The following is a 14,672-nucleotide window of genomic DNA, read 5'->3' on the forward strand; positions in this document are numbered from 1 at the left end:
TAATTACTTTTTAACAATTTTTTATACTTATTATTATATTATAAAGTAAATATAAATTAAAATATGTATTTTTATTCCCGTTATATTTTATTTTAATTTAATTATATAACATATTAAAAAGTTACAATATAAATTTATAAAAATTTTATGATTAAGCTGAAAATTTTTTATCTATCATAATAATATCGCAAAATAATTTGACCAAAAATAGGTGGGTAATGGTTTAGGTGCAGTCAAGAACAAATTGTGGGGACCAGATTTGAATTATCTTTATGACAACAACATTAATAGCAATAAAGAATATTGGGAAACAAAGTTTACCAAATAAAGTTGTTCAAAAAATAAAGAATGGTAGAATTTGATTTTTTAGATTATATATTGACTTTGAAATTGAGGAAGATACATGTGGCATGCCTACAATAGAAGAGAATGAAAACAAGCAAAATCAAGAAAAATGAAGCTAGTCTAAAGTGAAATATGAAAAAAATATCATATTAGGAAATAATTTAGTCAATATAATATTTAATCGTAAATTTTTGTCATAAATCATGAAAAAAATTATGGTAGTATTATTTTAGTCATCTTAATTGTAATTGTATGCCATTATAGCCACATATATTTAATAGGGTTTATAAATTTTAAACATGGATTTGAAAAATGCATCTACAATATGATACAAATATTTTATCACATTAAGAGAGACACAAAACAGTCGATTTGTTCTTGGATGAAATAGGAAGGGCTAGAAATCATAGAGTCATTATCATCATGAATAAATTGTAGGGGACATAAATTGTATCAATCTTTGAAAGAAAAATTTACCAAAGAAACTAGTTCAAAAAATAAAGAATGGTAGGAATTTGATTTTTGATGTTATTGACATTGAAAATTGATGAAGATAAATGTGACATAGCAAGGTTAGAAGAGAAAGAAGGAAAGCTAAATGAAGAAAAAAAAAAAAAAAAAGTTAGTCCATAAAGTTTGTCAAAATCCATCACTTGATTTATTTATTTCAATTTTAAATAATTTAATGCATTAGGTTTCGTTCTGCAATCAAATTAATTGTGAAAATTTTTTGCTAATTTATTGTTTATTATAGTAAAAATATCAAAATACTGTTAACTTTAATTTTAATTCGAAACAATTTATAAGTTCCTAAGATTTTGTTTGATTAAAAAAAAAAATTCCATCTAGTTAAATTTTATATTTAAATAGTTAATAATTTTTATATATGAAAACTATTAAATATTTTATTTAAATAATTATATATATTATATAAATATATTGTGTCTAGAATATAATAAATATGATTTTCTTATTAAGATATCATTTATATTTAGTGTGTTAAGTTATTTAGAATAATTTGCTAAAACATTTTATTGTAATATAAACATATTTTGCATCTATATTTATAATTTATAAACCTATTAAAGATGTGTTAGTGTGTAAGAAACATTTAAAATTCAAAGTGCTAAAATTATTTTATTTTATTTTTCCATCATTTATAGTAAAATTTTACAGGTTAACATTATGTTAAACACATTAATGAATTTGATAATTTTTTATTTATATATGTATATTATATTTTATGTATTCCATTGACTGAATTAATAAATTGTATAATATAAAAATGAGTTATCATGTAAATAAAAGATATATAGTGACATGATTTCTTTTCCTTTATATTTTCTATAAAACTTTAATTAATCACTACATAGCCTAAAATTTTATTTCTGAAGTAGTAATTAAAATTAGTGTGATTGGCATTACGAAAAAAAATTTAATGTAATTGGATATTTTATAATAAAATTATATAAAGAAAAATCATCAAATTGTGAAATTTATTAATTTAGTCAATATAATATTTAATCGTAAGTTTTTGCTATAAATCATGAACAAATTATGATAACTTATTTTAATCATTTTAATTTTAGATATATATGTTTATCATACCCATTTTTATTTTATGGAATTTATAAATTATATACATAGATTTAAAATGTATTTACCGAAAAAAAAAAAAAAGAAAGAATTCGGAGAGGCATTAAATCATGAATTAATTGCGGGGGACACGGATTTGAATAATAAGATTGTACCAATAATGAATATTTGAGAACAAAGTTTACCAAAGTAGTTCGAAAAATAAAGAATGGTAGGAATTTGACTTTTGATATTATGATATTGAAAATTGAGGATGATGCATGTGAACAAGCAAGGATAGACGAAAAAGAAGGAATTTTTTTTTATAAAGGAAATATAATTGAAGAAAAAGAAATTAATCCATGAAGTTTATCAAAATTTATAATTTAATTTATTTATTTTTAATTTAAAATAATTTAGCTTTTTAGAAATTTTCAATTAATGAATTTATAATTCTGTCTAAATTTGACCAATTTACCGATAACTGCATAGCAAAAATAATTATAATATACTCAACTTCATTTTTCTTTTTAAAATAATTAAGTACATGTGAGATTTTATTTTGTTGACAAAATAGTCCTTTCATCTGAATTTTGTATTTAAATTGTTAATATATTTTAAATTTATTTATTTATTTTAGGTCAATGAAAATTTCTTGGAGTATGTATCTGCAAAATAGAAAATAAATGGGTCACTATTTTAGTGGATATAAACTCGGTAAGGACTCTTTGATGCTCAAGTTAGAGCTGATAAGAGAAAATAATGTATCATATTGATTAGGGAGAAGAACATACTTTCATAGATAATCGAATCTCTTTATATAAGACATAGTTAATAATTATTTATGGTAAATCAACTATGTAATTATATGGATATTATTAGTTAATATAATTATAAAATTATATTTCTATTTATAGTGCATAATTATAGGGATTGTTATGTTTAACAATCCTGCCAAAATTACTGATTTTTAATCAAGATTTTTTTTCTTTTTATTGAGTCGGTATTATAGTAGTTGAATTGACTAAAAGAATCTCATTATGAACCATTAAGTATGATTAGACTCGTTGGCTATTTGAAAATCCGAATTACTAAAAATATAATGTGTTAGATTGACAGAATTAATAAATTTTAAGAGCCATCATATCAATAAAATATAATTTACATAAAGTTTTATTCCTTTATGTTTTCCTAGAAAACTTCAATTTGTCACAATATAGTCTAAAATTTTGTTTCTTAGGTAATAATTAAAATTTGTATGATTATTATTTAAAAAAAATAACGTGATTGAATCATTTTCTTATAAAATAAAAAAAACTATCATATTGTGAAATTTATTACTTTTGACAATACAATATTTACTCCTAAGTTTTTGATATAAATCACAAAAAATTTATGATAAAATTATTTTAATCATCTTAAATTTAAATGTGTCCCATCACATTCACACACATATATATATATATAGTGATCAACTATAACTATCTATATATATATATATATATATATATATATATATATATATATATATATATATATAATGAAAAACTCATGCATTAAATTAATTTTGATTTTGATTTTGATTTTCTTCAATTTGATTGGGTTATTTTTTAATTTCAATTTTTCCGTTTTGATCCAATTCACTTCGATTTTCAAAATTGATTTAAGAAAACCAAAAATAATTCACATCTAAACTCTGAAGCTATTTTTCAATGTACAAGCGCAGTGAAACTGTGTTAATAAATTCATTATTGCTTTGCTATATAAATATATTAATTTAATAATATTATAATTATTTGTAAAATTATAAATTTAATAGTAAAAATCACTATATATTTTCTTTGTAATGCGCCAAGCCAAAATCAGTAGTCTCAGTCATATTCTTTCGTGGAAGGCATATGTGAGTGTGTTTTTTTTTTTTTGGGTTATAATTATATTTTATTATATCTTATGATATTTTGTCTAAAAATTTTAATTTCATTCTTTAATTATATTAAAATTAAGAAATTTACAATTTTAATTTTGAATTTTAAACCCTAAAATAAATGAGTAATATTTAAAATAAAATAAAAGACCTACATGAAAGTCGGTGAAGACACCAGATTGACTAACTAAATTATTTTCACAAGTAAACAGCATTTGAATTATCTTCATTCATGACAACAACATTGGAGATATTTGCTCTAATTGGGTCAATTTGCATAGCAAGAAGAAAGAAGCATGAAGAGCACAGAGGATTGGAAGAGTGGAAAGTAAAGGGAAAAAGCTTTCGTTAAGGTTCCTATGACTGAGCCCCACACGCTAATCAGTAAGTTTGGAATTCAATCCCAATGATGTCATAGTTTGGTTGAAATTCCCTCTCTTAAGAATCTGAGCAATCTTACTGAACTTGATCTATGTGAATGCTATAAAGTCAAAGATTGTCCAGAGATTCCGTGTAATATAAAGATTCTAACTTTAGATTACACTGGAATAGAACAACTGCCCTCATCAATTAAGCATCTGTCCCAACTTGTCACATTGTCCTTGAACGAGTGTACAGAACTCGTGAGTCTTCCAAGCAGCATTGGCAATTTGAAACGTCTTGAACAACTCAATCTAGTTGGATGTTCAAGACTCGTGACTATTCCAAGCAGCATTGGCAATTTGAAACGTCTTGAAGAGCTTCATCTCGGTGGATGTTCAAGACTTGTGACTATTCCAAGCAGCATAGGCGAGTTGAAATGTCTTGAAAAATTACTTCTCTTTAGATGCTCAAATTTAGCAAGTCTTCCAGAAAGCATCAAACAACTTTCGAAGTTGAAACAGCTTGATTTAAGCATTTGCGAGAGTCTTAAAATTTTACCAGAGCTTCCATCATGCTTAGAATGCTTAGTTGCTGGTAATTGCCCCTCTCTGGAATCTGCATCAATTTCTTTCCATTTCTCAGTACATGAAGATGAAAATGAAGAAGCAGATAAAAGTGAAGATGAAAATGAAGAAGCAAAAAAAAGTGAAGAAGCGGATGAAAATGAAGAAGCATATGAAATTGAATTTGAAGATTGCAAATTTCTTGATTTTAGTAATTGCGTCAATTTGAATAAGAAAGTAATCGAGGAAGTTTTTGAAGCGCATTTGTTGGGTCAGAAAGTTAGATTATGTATGGCAGGAGGTGCAGTGCCAGAAAGGATGAGATATAAGAGTAAAGGGTCCTCGCTTTCATTCAAACTTGACCTTCATCACTTAATTGGCTTCTCTTTCTGCGTTGTTGCTGATACCACATTTTGTAATTTTTTTATTAAAAGAATTGAATGTAGAGTGGATTTCATGTATGGATCTGGAAATAGGCAGGGACGTCGTACATTCATCTTCTTTGAAGGTGATGATTTTGCAAATTTGTATTTTTTTGAATCATCAAACGTGTTGCTTTCATTCAATGGATTGAGGACACGTTTGATGAAGAGTGTTTCGTTAGGGCCTCATTTTACTTCCCCACTGTGTTTGCGAAAATTGTGGAGTGTGGGGTCCATCCGATATATAGTAGAAATAAAAAGAGAAGCAGAAATGAAGAGCATCAGGATGACAGGGAACACCAACCACTTCTTCAAACATTGGAAGACAACTAATTTCTATTTTCACAACAACAGGTATAACTAATTTCTAGTTTGCTGTTACTTTTTAGCATTCACAATTGCTTTTCTCTTACAAATACTTGCAGTTCAAGATGAGCTTCCTATTGTTGGATTCAATTTCTTGTTACAGGAGCAAAATTGGACATCAAAATTCAATAATAAGCGTTGAAAAAAAAAAAAAAAACATGAGGAAGACGACGAAGGCGAACCTGAGGATAAGGAACACGATGCCTTATTGAATCAGGAGGAGGATGAGAACCAAAATGACATTTTGAATCATGAAAGAACAAAAAGGAAGAGGAAGAGGAAAAGCAAAAGGTAAATCTATTTCTTATTTGCTGTTTTAGCATTCTTAATTTCAACATTCTCCGTCACCACATTTGCTTCTTAACTGCTCCAATGTTAGACATTACACAATCTGCTGCTCCATATTCTGTTTATAAATACTAAATTTTACAATATTGGACCCCAATTTCTTCCAATTACTCTGTTCATGTTGATGGCTACTTATTGCTTGACCAACTTATTTATGCATGCCATATGTTAGATGGATATTATATGTTAGATGGATATTATCCTTTCATTCATTGATTTTCACTCTCATTTTTGTGACATAAATGGAAACATTCAAATGGAGTATGTTCATACTTCTATGCAACCTGCTGATATCTTTACGAAGGCTTTGGGAAAGAATCAGATTGATTTTCTTCTTCGCAAGTTGGGCATTCAGGATCTTCATGCTCCAACTTGAGGAAAGGTATTGGATCAAGCAGGAAAGATCTTGGCAGCTGATTGGTTTAGGAAGTTTTGCGAATAATTTGTTTCGTAAAGTCTTGATAGTTTACCTTGTTTACGAGATTTCTTATTGTACAGTTTTAGGAGTTTACCTTGTTTAGGAGATTTGGTGAGCTATAGCTCTTGTGTATATATATATTGTGCTTGTGTCAATGAAGGAGGTAGAACTTTCAGGCCCATTTTTCTCAAAATTCTTTATTGTATTAATATAAAAATAATAATTAATATAGTTATTTCATTAAAAATTATATTGTATTCATATAAAAAATAATAATTGATATAATTATTTTATTAGCATGTTGAATAATAAAATTATTTCTTATATCATGAGAAAATACACAAAATTTTTTCTATTAATTGTGCTATAAAAGTTTACTATATCAATTTTTATATTATAAAATTACTTTTTATTTTGTTTAAAGAAATAAAGAAGGGATAGAAATTTAAAGAGAGTGAGTAGAAAGAGGACAAAAATGTAATTTTCTTTTGACAACCGGTTAACAGGTCATAATGACTATTTCTGAATAAAAATTAAAATTGGGAGATATTTTTGTAATAAATTGAAATTACATAATTGAAATAAAATAATCTCCAAAATTGAGTAGCCATCTTTGTGCTTTAGCTCCAAATTCAGATGAAAAACTTAAAAAAGTAAAAGCTATTCCTAACCGCCCAATAGTTCATTTTTCGCTTCGCTATGTGCCTTGTTGAAAAATAAAACAATTGACCTCAAAGTATGGAGGTGGTCCAGACTTCATGTGGTTGAGCCCCACACAAGTGCCTTCCTGATTAAGTTTGTAAAATGAAATTTCTGATTATCTCATATTTCAATCCCAATTAATTAAAGAAAATAAGGATAATAACTCTAATTAAAATAATCCCAACTAATCCAATATTTCAATCTTGATAAATGAGTTTAATTAGTTGAACATAGTTTAATTAAGTCGGTAATTTGACATAAAGATTAGAGAGAGACTATTGATAAAGAGGAAAAGATTCGATCTTATATGACATAAAGAGCATTTATTTTGTTGACAAAATATAGCTATGCATTCCTTCTTTGAGAAGGCACGTAAGGTGTTTTCCTCTTGTTTCTTGCTTTCTTCGTTTACTTGTTCATTTATGAATTTCATGTCTCAGAATAGTTTAGACACACACTCACAAAATATTCATCTTTAGTAATTTGCTCTCTCTACCTTCTTCAAACTCAGTTGCACAATATCCTTTTTTTATCACTTATCATGGCTTCTAGTTCTTCATCAGCACCTCCCTGCAAATATGATGTTTTTATTAGTTTTAGAGGCAAAGATATCCGTAAGCGTTTTCTGTCCCATCTCTTTGTTGCTTTGGAGCAAAAACAAATCAACGCCTTCTTGGATGAAAACCTTGATAAAGGAGAAGATATCTCACCAGCTCTCTTGAAAATAATCCAGGAGTCAAGTCTCTCAATAGTCATTTTTTCTGAAAATTATGCAGATTCTCCATGGTGCTTGGATGAGCTTGTGAAGATACTCGAATGCAAGGAAACTTTAGGACAAATGGTCCTACCAGTTTTTTATGAAGTAGATCCAACTGACGTTCAAGAGCCGAGAGGAAAATTTAAGGAGGCATTTGATATTGCTAAGCGTGGAGAACAAGTTAAAGGCAGTTTACAAAAGGTGGACAAATGGAAGCATGCTTTAATGGAAGTAAGCAACTTATCAGGATGGGATTCACGAGAAAAGTATGTTAATTATATTTTTAAATTACTCTTTACTGTAGTTTTCTAAGCTTCAATTTAAGAAAACAGTATACACTTTTAATAGAGCACATTAATCTTAATATAGAGCACTAATCCAAAAATAGGCACTGCTAATGTAGAAAATCGATATTTGCTACCGTATTCTACAATCAGAACATATTAATTATATATTTGTTAAGAGTCCGGTAGAGAAAAAAATTCTAATGGGTTTACAAAGATCAAAGGCTAACTAATTTATTAGTTAGTTCTAACCTTTTAGTACTGGTTAATCCAAGCCTTGGCAAGTTCAATCTTCATACTTTATATACTCTTAACTCTAGCACATTCATTTTCCTCCACCCTTTCAATTTAGTTAAGCCCAGTTTCGTTCAGTCCAGTTTCTTGGTTATGCCACTGCATTCAAAGTTTAGGTTTCAGGAGGAGTATTTCAAGTAGTAACTATCTCAGTGGCTGCTTGACCACGTAAAGGGGAGTATGAAGAGTCCCACGTCTAAAACATAAAAGAATTCGATGGGTTTATAAGGTCAAGGGCATTAACCAAATAGTTAGTTCTTGCATTTTAACAATGGTTGGTCTAAACCTAATTAGCAAGCCCAATCTTCATATTTTATGGACTCTTGAATCTAGCTCATTCATTCATCTCTACCCTTTCAGTTCAGTGATAATATTACTATTTACTTAGAAATGTGAGTTTATCATTACTTACTTGTGTTTGTTGTTTGTATATAAATAGGTATGAGTCCAAATTGGTTGAGGAAATTGTCAATGATGTTTTGAAGAAACTTAGTCATATGTCTAAAAGTGATGATTCTTATGATCGCAACTTGATTGGAATTGAATCGCGTGTGGAAAAAGTAGAACGGTTGTTAAATGATAAGCAAGTTGTAGGAATTTGGGGGATGGGAGGCATTGGTAAAACCACAATTGCAAAAGAAGTATTTCATCGAAACAAGAATAAATTTGATGCTTATCACTTTGTTGACAAGCAACCATTATGTGAAGACGCATTAAATACCAGAAGGAAGATATTCATTGTTTATGATGATGTAAATGATCCGATCCATTTAAAAAGTTTAGCAAAAAAATGGGATTCATACGTTGAGGGAAGTAGAATCATTGTAACTAGTAGAGACTTGCAAGTACTTAAAAATGTTTGTTCAAGTGAATGCATATATGAGGTTGAGCAATTATGTAACTCTGAAGATCTTGAACTCTTTAGCTTGCATGCTTTCAAACAAAATAATCCCAAGGAGGGATTTGTGGAGCTATCAAAGAAAGTGATAACCTATGCTGGAGGCAATCCATTAGCTCTTATAGTCTTGGGATCTCATTTATTTGATATGGAGATAGAAGAATGGAAGAGTGAATTGGAAAATTTGAAGGGTCAATCTCTTAAGAATATTCAAGATGTTTTGAGAATAAGTTATGATGGGCTAGAGAGGAATGAAAAGAAAATATTTCTTGATATTGCATGTTTCTTCAAATGGAACCCAAAAGATGATGTTCAGAAAATGTTAAAAGCATGCGGTTTCTCTCCAGAAGGTCCAATACGTCGCCTAATTAATAAATCTCTCATAAGTATCACTTTTGATGTCGTATATATGCATGACTTGATAGAGCAAATGGGCAAGGATATTGTCAATGAGGAATGTGAACAGCCTGGAGGACGCAGCAGGTTGTGGAATTATGAAGATATTAGTCATGTATTAACGACGGATACGGTAATGGCCAAATTAATCAATGAGGCTTCTTCCATTTTCATATTTGAATTTTATAAGAATGTTAGCTCTCATGACGAAGTATTAATCAATAATCCTTTTTGCTGTCATTTTTTATTAGGGAACTCAAAATGTTGAAGCCATATTACTTAACATGCAAAACAACGGTAAATTGGAGGTAAGTTCCACGGCCTTCATGAAGATGTGCAATCTTAGATTCCTAAAAGTCACGGATGATTCCACAGTAGGCGAAGTGCTCCTTCCTAACAGCTTGGAATTTCTTCCACAAAAGCTAAGATATCTTTACTGGATTAATTATCCTCTAGAGTCTTTGCCATTAGAGTTTTGGCCAAAGAATCTTGTACAGCTTCATATGCCTTTTAGCAACCTCAGACAACTGTGGGATGAAGATAAGGTACCGTTCATAAATTTTAGCTACATTTTATAAAGTTGATTTGTGTCTTCTAATTTATTGATATTTTTCTATTTAACTACAGCCTCTTGGAAATTTGAAATTAATGGACCTCAGCAACTCTATTTACCTGACCAGGATTCCAAACTTGTCTAGTGTTGCCCCAAATCTCGAGTTTTTATATTTGGAAGCATGTTCGAGTTTGGTTGAAATTCCCTCTCTTCAAAATCTGAGCAAGCTTACCGTACTAAATCTATGTTGGTGCCTTGAGGTCACAGATTCTCCAGAGATTCCTTGTAATATAAGGATTCTAACTTTAGATGGAACTGCAATAGAACAACTGCCCTCATCAATTGAGCATCTATCTCAGCTTGTCAAATTGTCCTTGAATGAGTGTATAGAAGTAGTGAGTCTTCCAAGCAGCATTTGCAAATTGAAACATCTTGAAGAACTCTCTCTCTATGAATGTTCAAGCCTCGTGAGTCTTCCTAGCAGCATAGGTGAGTTGAAATGTCTTAAAGAACTTTGTCTCGATGAATGCTCAAATTTGACAAGTCTTCCAGAAAGCATCAAACAACTTCCGAAGTTGAAACGACTTAATTTAAGAGATTGCGAGAGTCTAAAATGTTTACCAGAGCTTCCATCATGCTTAGAATACTTACACGCAACAGATTGCATCTCTCTGGAATCTGCATCAACTTCTTTCCTTTTCTTAGAACATGAAGATGAAAGTGAAGAAGCAGATGAAAGTGAAGCAGCAGATGAAAATGAAGATGCGGATATATGTGAAAGAGAAGATTTTTTTAAAGATTGCAAACTTCTTGATTTTGGTAATTGCGTTAATCTGGATAAGAATAAAGTTATGGAGGATGCATTGAAAGCACATCTGTTGGGTCAGAAAGTTATATTATATATTGAAGGAGGTGAAGTGCCAGAAGGGATGAGTTATAAGAATAAAAGTGGATCCTCGCTTTCATTCAGACTTAACCGTCGTCACTTAATTGCCTTTTCTTTCTGCGTTGTTCTTCATCCCACAGAATATTATCGTAATCCAGACAGCATTAAATGCAGAGTGGATTTCATAGATGAATCTGGATACAGCCATAGCCGTGATTTGTTTTTATATTACTATGGGGGTTTGGATGAGGATGATGATTTGGATTTTAAGGATTCACCAGAACACGTATTGCTTTCTTTCAGTGATAATAAGTTCGGCTATGTTGATGAAGAGTGTTTCATTGAGGCCTCATTTCAGTTCTCCATTGCAGATGCCGCGGAGTTAATTACTGAGTGTGGGGTTCATCCTATATATAGTAGAAATAAAAAGAGAAGCAGAAATGAAGAGCATTTGGATGACAAGGAACACCAACGACCTCTTCAAATATTAAGAGAAGAAGAATGAAGAAAAGCAAGAGGAGGCTTCTTCTTCTTCTTCACTCAATCTAAATCTCTCACTATCTCTTCCTGGTTCCTCTTGATAATTCTCAGCGTCCAACCAAAACCTACTCACTATCACAACAGGTAGAACTAATTTCTTATTTGTTGTTTTAGCATTCATATATAATTGCTTTACTCTTATGAATACTTGCAATCTTTTGCAGCTCTATCATCACCTTATTTGGTTCTTAAATACATGCTGCTCCATATTAATCGCCATTTGAGAAAGTGCTTTAAATCATACATCAACAGGAGGTGAAAAGTTGAATAATATTTTTGTATATCAATAGAAGTGTGAAAAATACATCAATAATTTGGTTATAAGAGGTAAAATTATCTGACTTATATATTAATTTAATTTTATATTTTAATTACCAAGTCATGTTGATGCCATGATAGGATCATACAACTCCAACAGCAAAATGCTCGAAGTCATCTTCTTGGCAGAATTTCGCAGAGCTTCATGGCAACTACATCAGCTAGAATCAATGGAGGAACTTGTTTAAGAAAGAATCTTGATTCTAATACTTATTAGCCTAGCAACCATCTTATTTCTGATAGAAGAAGGCTTTAAAGCGGCTTATGTTTTTCGTGAGGCTTAAAACGTAAACAAAAATGGCAACGTCTTCCACTAATTATTTATTGCTAATATTTAAATAGAGAACTCCTGTTACTTTTCTAATTTTTTTTAAAAATTTAATTAAGATTTTTTTAGCAGAAAATTTAATTAAAATTTAAAAAATAACTTTATAAACTGTTAATTAAAATTATACTATAAATTTTTCATAACTAAAATTGAATAATTATTTAAAAACTATTTATTTATAATGATAAAAAATTGACTATCATTATAAAATAAATAAATAACACATATTAATTAAAAAAAGTAAAATAAGTTTTTAAATATATTTTATAATAATTTATTTTTTATATTATGAAAAACATGTTTTTGTTATTTTTCATAAAAAATAAAAACTGAAATTTTTCTTAAAAAAATAAAAACAAAATTTTTTTTTCACAACTTACTTACTATGTTCCTTTTATGACAAATGTAACTAGATTGCTAATTAATAAATTTAATATAATTTATATTAATCAGTTTAAATTAATATTTTACTAAAAAAACCTTTAATAATAATATTTTTAATCAAAATATTTATTATACTTATGATAATATAATATAAAAATATGTATTTTCATTCTCGTTATATTTTGATTTTTTAATTAATTATATAACTTATTTATAAAAAGTTAAAATATAAATTTACAAAAAAAGTTAATTGAAATTTGATTGATAACCACAGCTAACATCGTTCCACGACCATAATTGGCAGAATAAACTTGAGTTATCTAAGTAAACGTCTAACCTTTTGCAAAATACAAACTAAAAAGTATGCAACTCCAATAAGAAGACAGGCAATAGTTTATGATTGTGCGGTCATGAAGTAACAGTCTGTTTGTTTTTGGATGAAATAGGAAGGATTAGAAATTAGAGAGCGATTATCCATTTGGAAACTAGAAATTTGCAATAATTCAATTCAGTTAATTTCTTTTTTGTTAATTCTTGTGTTTGAAAATATGATAAGTGAAAGAAATTAATTTTTTAACTTACAAAAAAAATTATTTTGAAAGAAATAAAAATCAAGGCCAAAACTAAAATAATTGTATAGAAATTTAATTCAATTATTTTCCTAAACACTATTATACTCAACCACTTCCAGTGATTTAAGTTTCTATAGATTCACTTCAGAGAATGGAGGAGATTGGTAGTGGTTTTAGACGGAATGGTGGCAGGAGGTGGCAATGGCAAAACTCTAAAGTCGGCGTGGAGTGAACCAAAGAAGAACAAAAGATGGAGGAGAAAAAAAAAATAAGCGTAATTCGAAGCAGGCAAAACAAGGCTATTTTTTAGCTTACTGTCCCCTCTCTTGTTTCTCAACTCCTTTTACTAATTTTTTTTACATTTTCTATATGTCCTATAAGTAATTAAATCTCAATTAAAAAAAAAAAAATCCCAGAGGTCTGAAATAATTTTAAAATATAAAAATCATTTAAAATAAGTCGTACATTGTTGAAATAATTTTAAGCTCAAATTTTAACTCTTTTATTAATCGAATCTACAAATCAAGTTGATGAAGCTCGACTTAATAAATAAGCAGAGCTATGTGCAGCTCCGTATAAGCAAAGAAACAAGCGCATAAAGGGCAAAGCTTTTGTTAGTTTCAAGCTTCTTAGTTGCCTTCCACATTAAGTTTGGAAATTGAAATTTCTGAATGAAATTATTTAATTTTAAATAATTACAACTACTTTCTTTAAGCCCCAGTTGCCTTCCACATTAAGTAAGGAATTAATATGTTCCTTTTTTCCATTAATAGTATGTTCCTTCCTAGAAGAAGAATATGGTGTTTCCAGTCATCTTCGTCTTCTTTCTTTTCTTTCTTCGTTTGCTTGTTCATTTTTAACTCTAATGTTTACAAATTCATGTCTCATAATAGTTTACACACACACTCACAAAATATTCATCTCTAATGCTATTTTTCTCTCTCTACCTTCTTCAAACTCAGTTTTACAAAAGCTTTCTTTTCACTGATCATGGCTTCTACTTCTTCCACTCCTCCCAATCAGTGGAAAAACATGGGATGTTTTTATTAGTTTTAGAGGCAAAGATATCCATGATAATTTTCTCTCCCATCTCTCTAAAGCCTTGGAGGATAATCAAATCAAGGACTTTATGGATGAAAACCTCCACAAAGGAGAAGCTATCTCGCTAGAGCTCTTGAAAATAATCAAAAAATCAAGTGTCTCAATAGTTATTTTCCCTGAAAATTATGCAGATTCTCCGTGGTAGTTGGATGAGCTTGTTAAGACACTTGAATGCAAGGAAACTTTAGGACAAATAGTCCTACCAATTTTTAACCATGTAGATCCAACCGATGTTCAAGAGTTGATAGGGAATTTTGCGACAGCATTTGGCAATGCTATTCTTGAAGAACTACGTAAAGACCGTTTATTACAAAAGGTAGAGAAATGAAAGCATG

At 29.2% G+C, this 14,672-nt stretch overlaps 2 protein-coding genes and 1 long non-coding RNA gene across 4 annotated transcripts; all 3 read left to right on the forward strand.

Annotated features, from left to right (window-relative positions):
• The first annotated feature begins 4,140 nt into the window (after positions 1-4,140).
• Positions 4,141-5,990, forward strand: LOC131172710 (disease resistance protein LAZ5-like). Its single transcript, XM_058134225.1, has 3 exons — positions 4,141-4,172; positions 4,263-5,278; positions 5,375-5,990. The coding sequence occupies exons 1-3, from the start codon at positions 4,141-4,143 to the stop codon at positions 5,554-5,556; spliced, it is 1,230 nt and encodes a 409-aa protein (XP_057990208.1). The 3' UTR covers positions 5,557-5,990.
• A 1,469-nt stretch (positions 5,991-7,459) lies between these two features.
• LOC110647594 (disease resistance protein RPV1-like) lies at positions 7,460-11,599 on the forward strand. Its single transcript, XM_058134226.1, has 5 exons — positions 7,460-7,640; positions 7,803-8,049; positions 8,801-9,788; positions 9,907-10,200; positions 10,283-11,599. The coding sequence occupies exons 1-5, from the start codon at positions 7,568-7,570 to the stop codon at positions 11,597-11,599; spliced, it is 2,919 nt and encodes a 972-aa protein (XP_057990209.1). The 5' UTR covers positions 7,460-7,567.
• A 2-nt stretch (positions 11,600-11,601) lies between these two features.
• Positions 11,602-12,147, forward strand: LOC131173451 (uncharacterized). 2 transcript variants are annotated; one of them, XR_009143758.1, is made up of 3 exons: positions 11,602-11,718; positions 11,799-11,961; positions 12,034-12,147. It is a non-coding gene; the product is annotated as an uncharacterized LOC131173451 (long non-coding RNA). The 2 variants fall into 2 exon arrangements; XR_009143757.1 differs by lacking the exon at positions 12,034-12,147 and having other exon boundaries at positions 11,799-11,975.
• The last annotated feature ends 2,525 nt before the right edge of the window (positions 12,148-14,672 follow it).

The sequence above is a fragment of the Hevea brasiliensis genome, chromosome 14 (genome assembly GCF_030052815.1).
Source record: "Hevea brasiliensis isolate MT/VB/25A 57/8 chromosome 14, ASM3005281v1, whole genome shotgun sequence".
NCBI lineage: Eukaryota > Viridiplantae > Streptophyta > Magnoliopsida > Malpighiales > Euphorbiaceae > Hevea > Hevea brasiliensis.

Bases quoted from the DNA above. Each gene is read 5' to 3' on its own strand.
- LOC131172710 (XM_058134225.1), top strand. From the start codon at position 4,141: ATGAAGAGCACAGAGGATTGGAAGAGTGGAAA. The intron at 4,173-4,262 runs GTAAAGGGAAAA...ATGATGTCATAG, and splicing joins GAGGATTGGAAGAGTGGAAA to TTTGGTTGAAATTCCCTCTC. The intron at 5,279-5,374 runs GTGATGATTTTG...GTGTTTCGTTAG, and splicing joins TACATTCATCTTCTTTGAAG to GGCCTCATTTTACTTCCCCA.
- LOC110647594 (XM_058134226.1), top strand. From the start codon at position 7,568: ATGGCTTCTAGTTCTTCATCAGCACCTCCCTGCAAATATGATGTTTTT. The intron at 7,641-7,802 runs GTAAGCGTTTTC...AAAATTATGCAG, and splicing joins TTTTAGAGGCAAAGATATCC to ATTCTCCATGGTGCTTGGAT. The intron at 9,789-9,906 runs GTAATGGCCAAA...ATTTTTTATTAG, and splicing joins ATGTATTAACGACGGATACG to GGAACTCAAAATGTTGAAGC.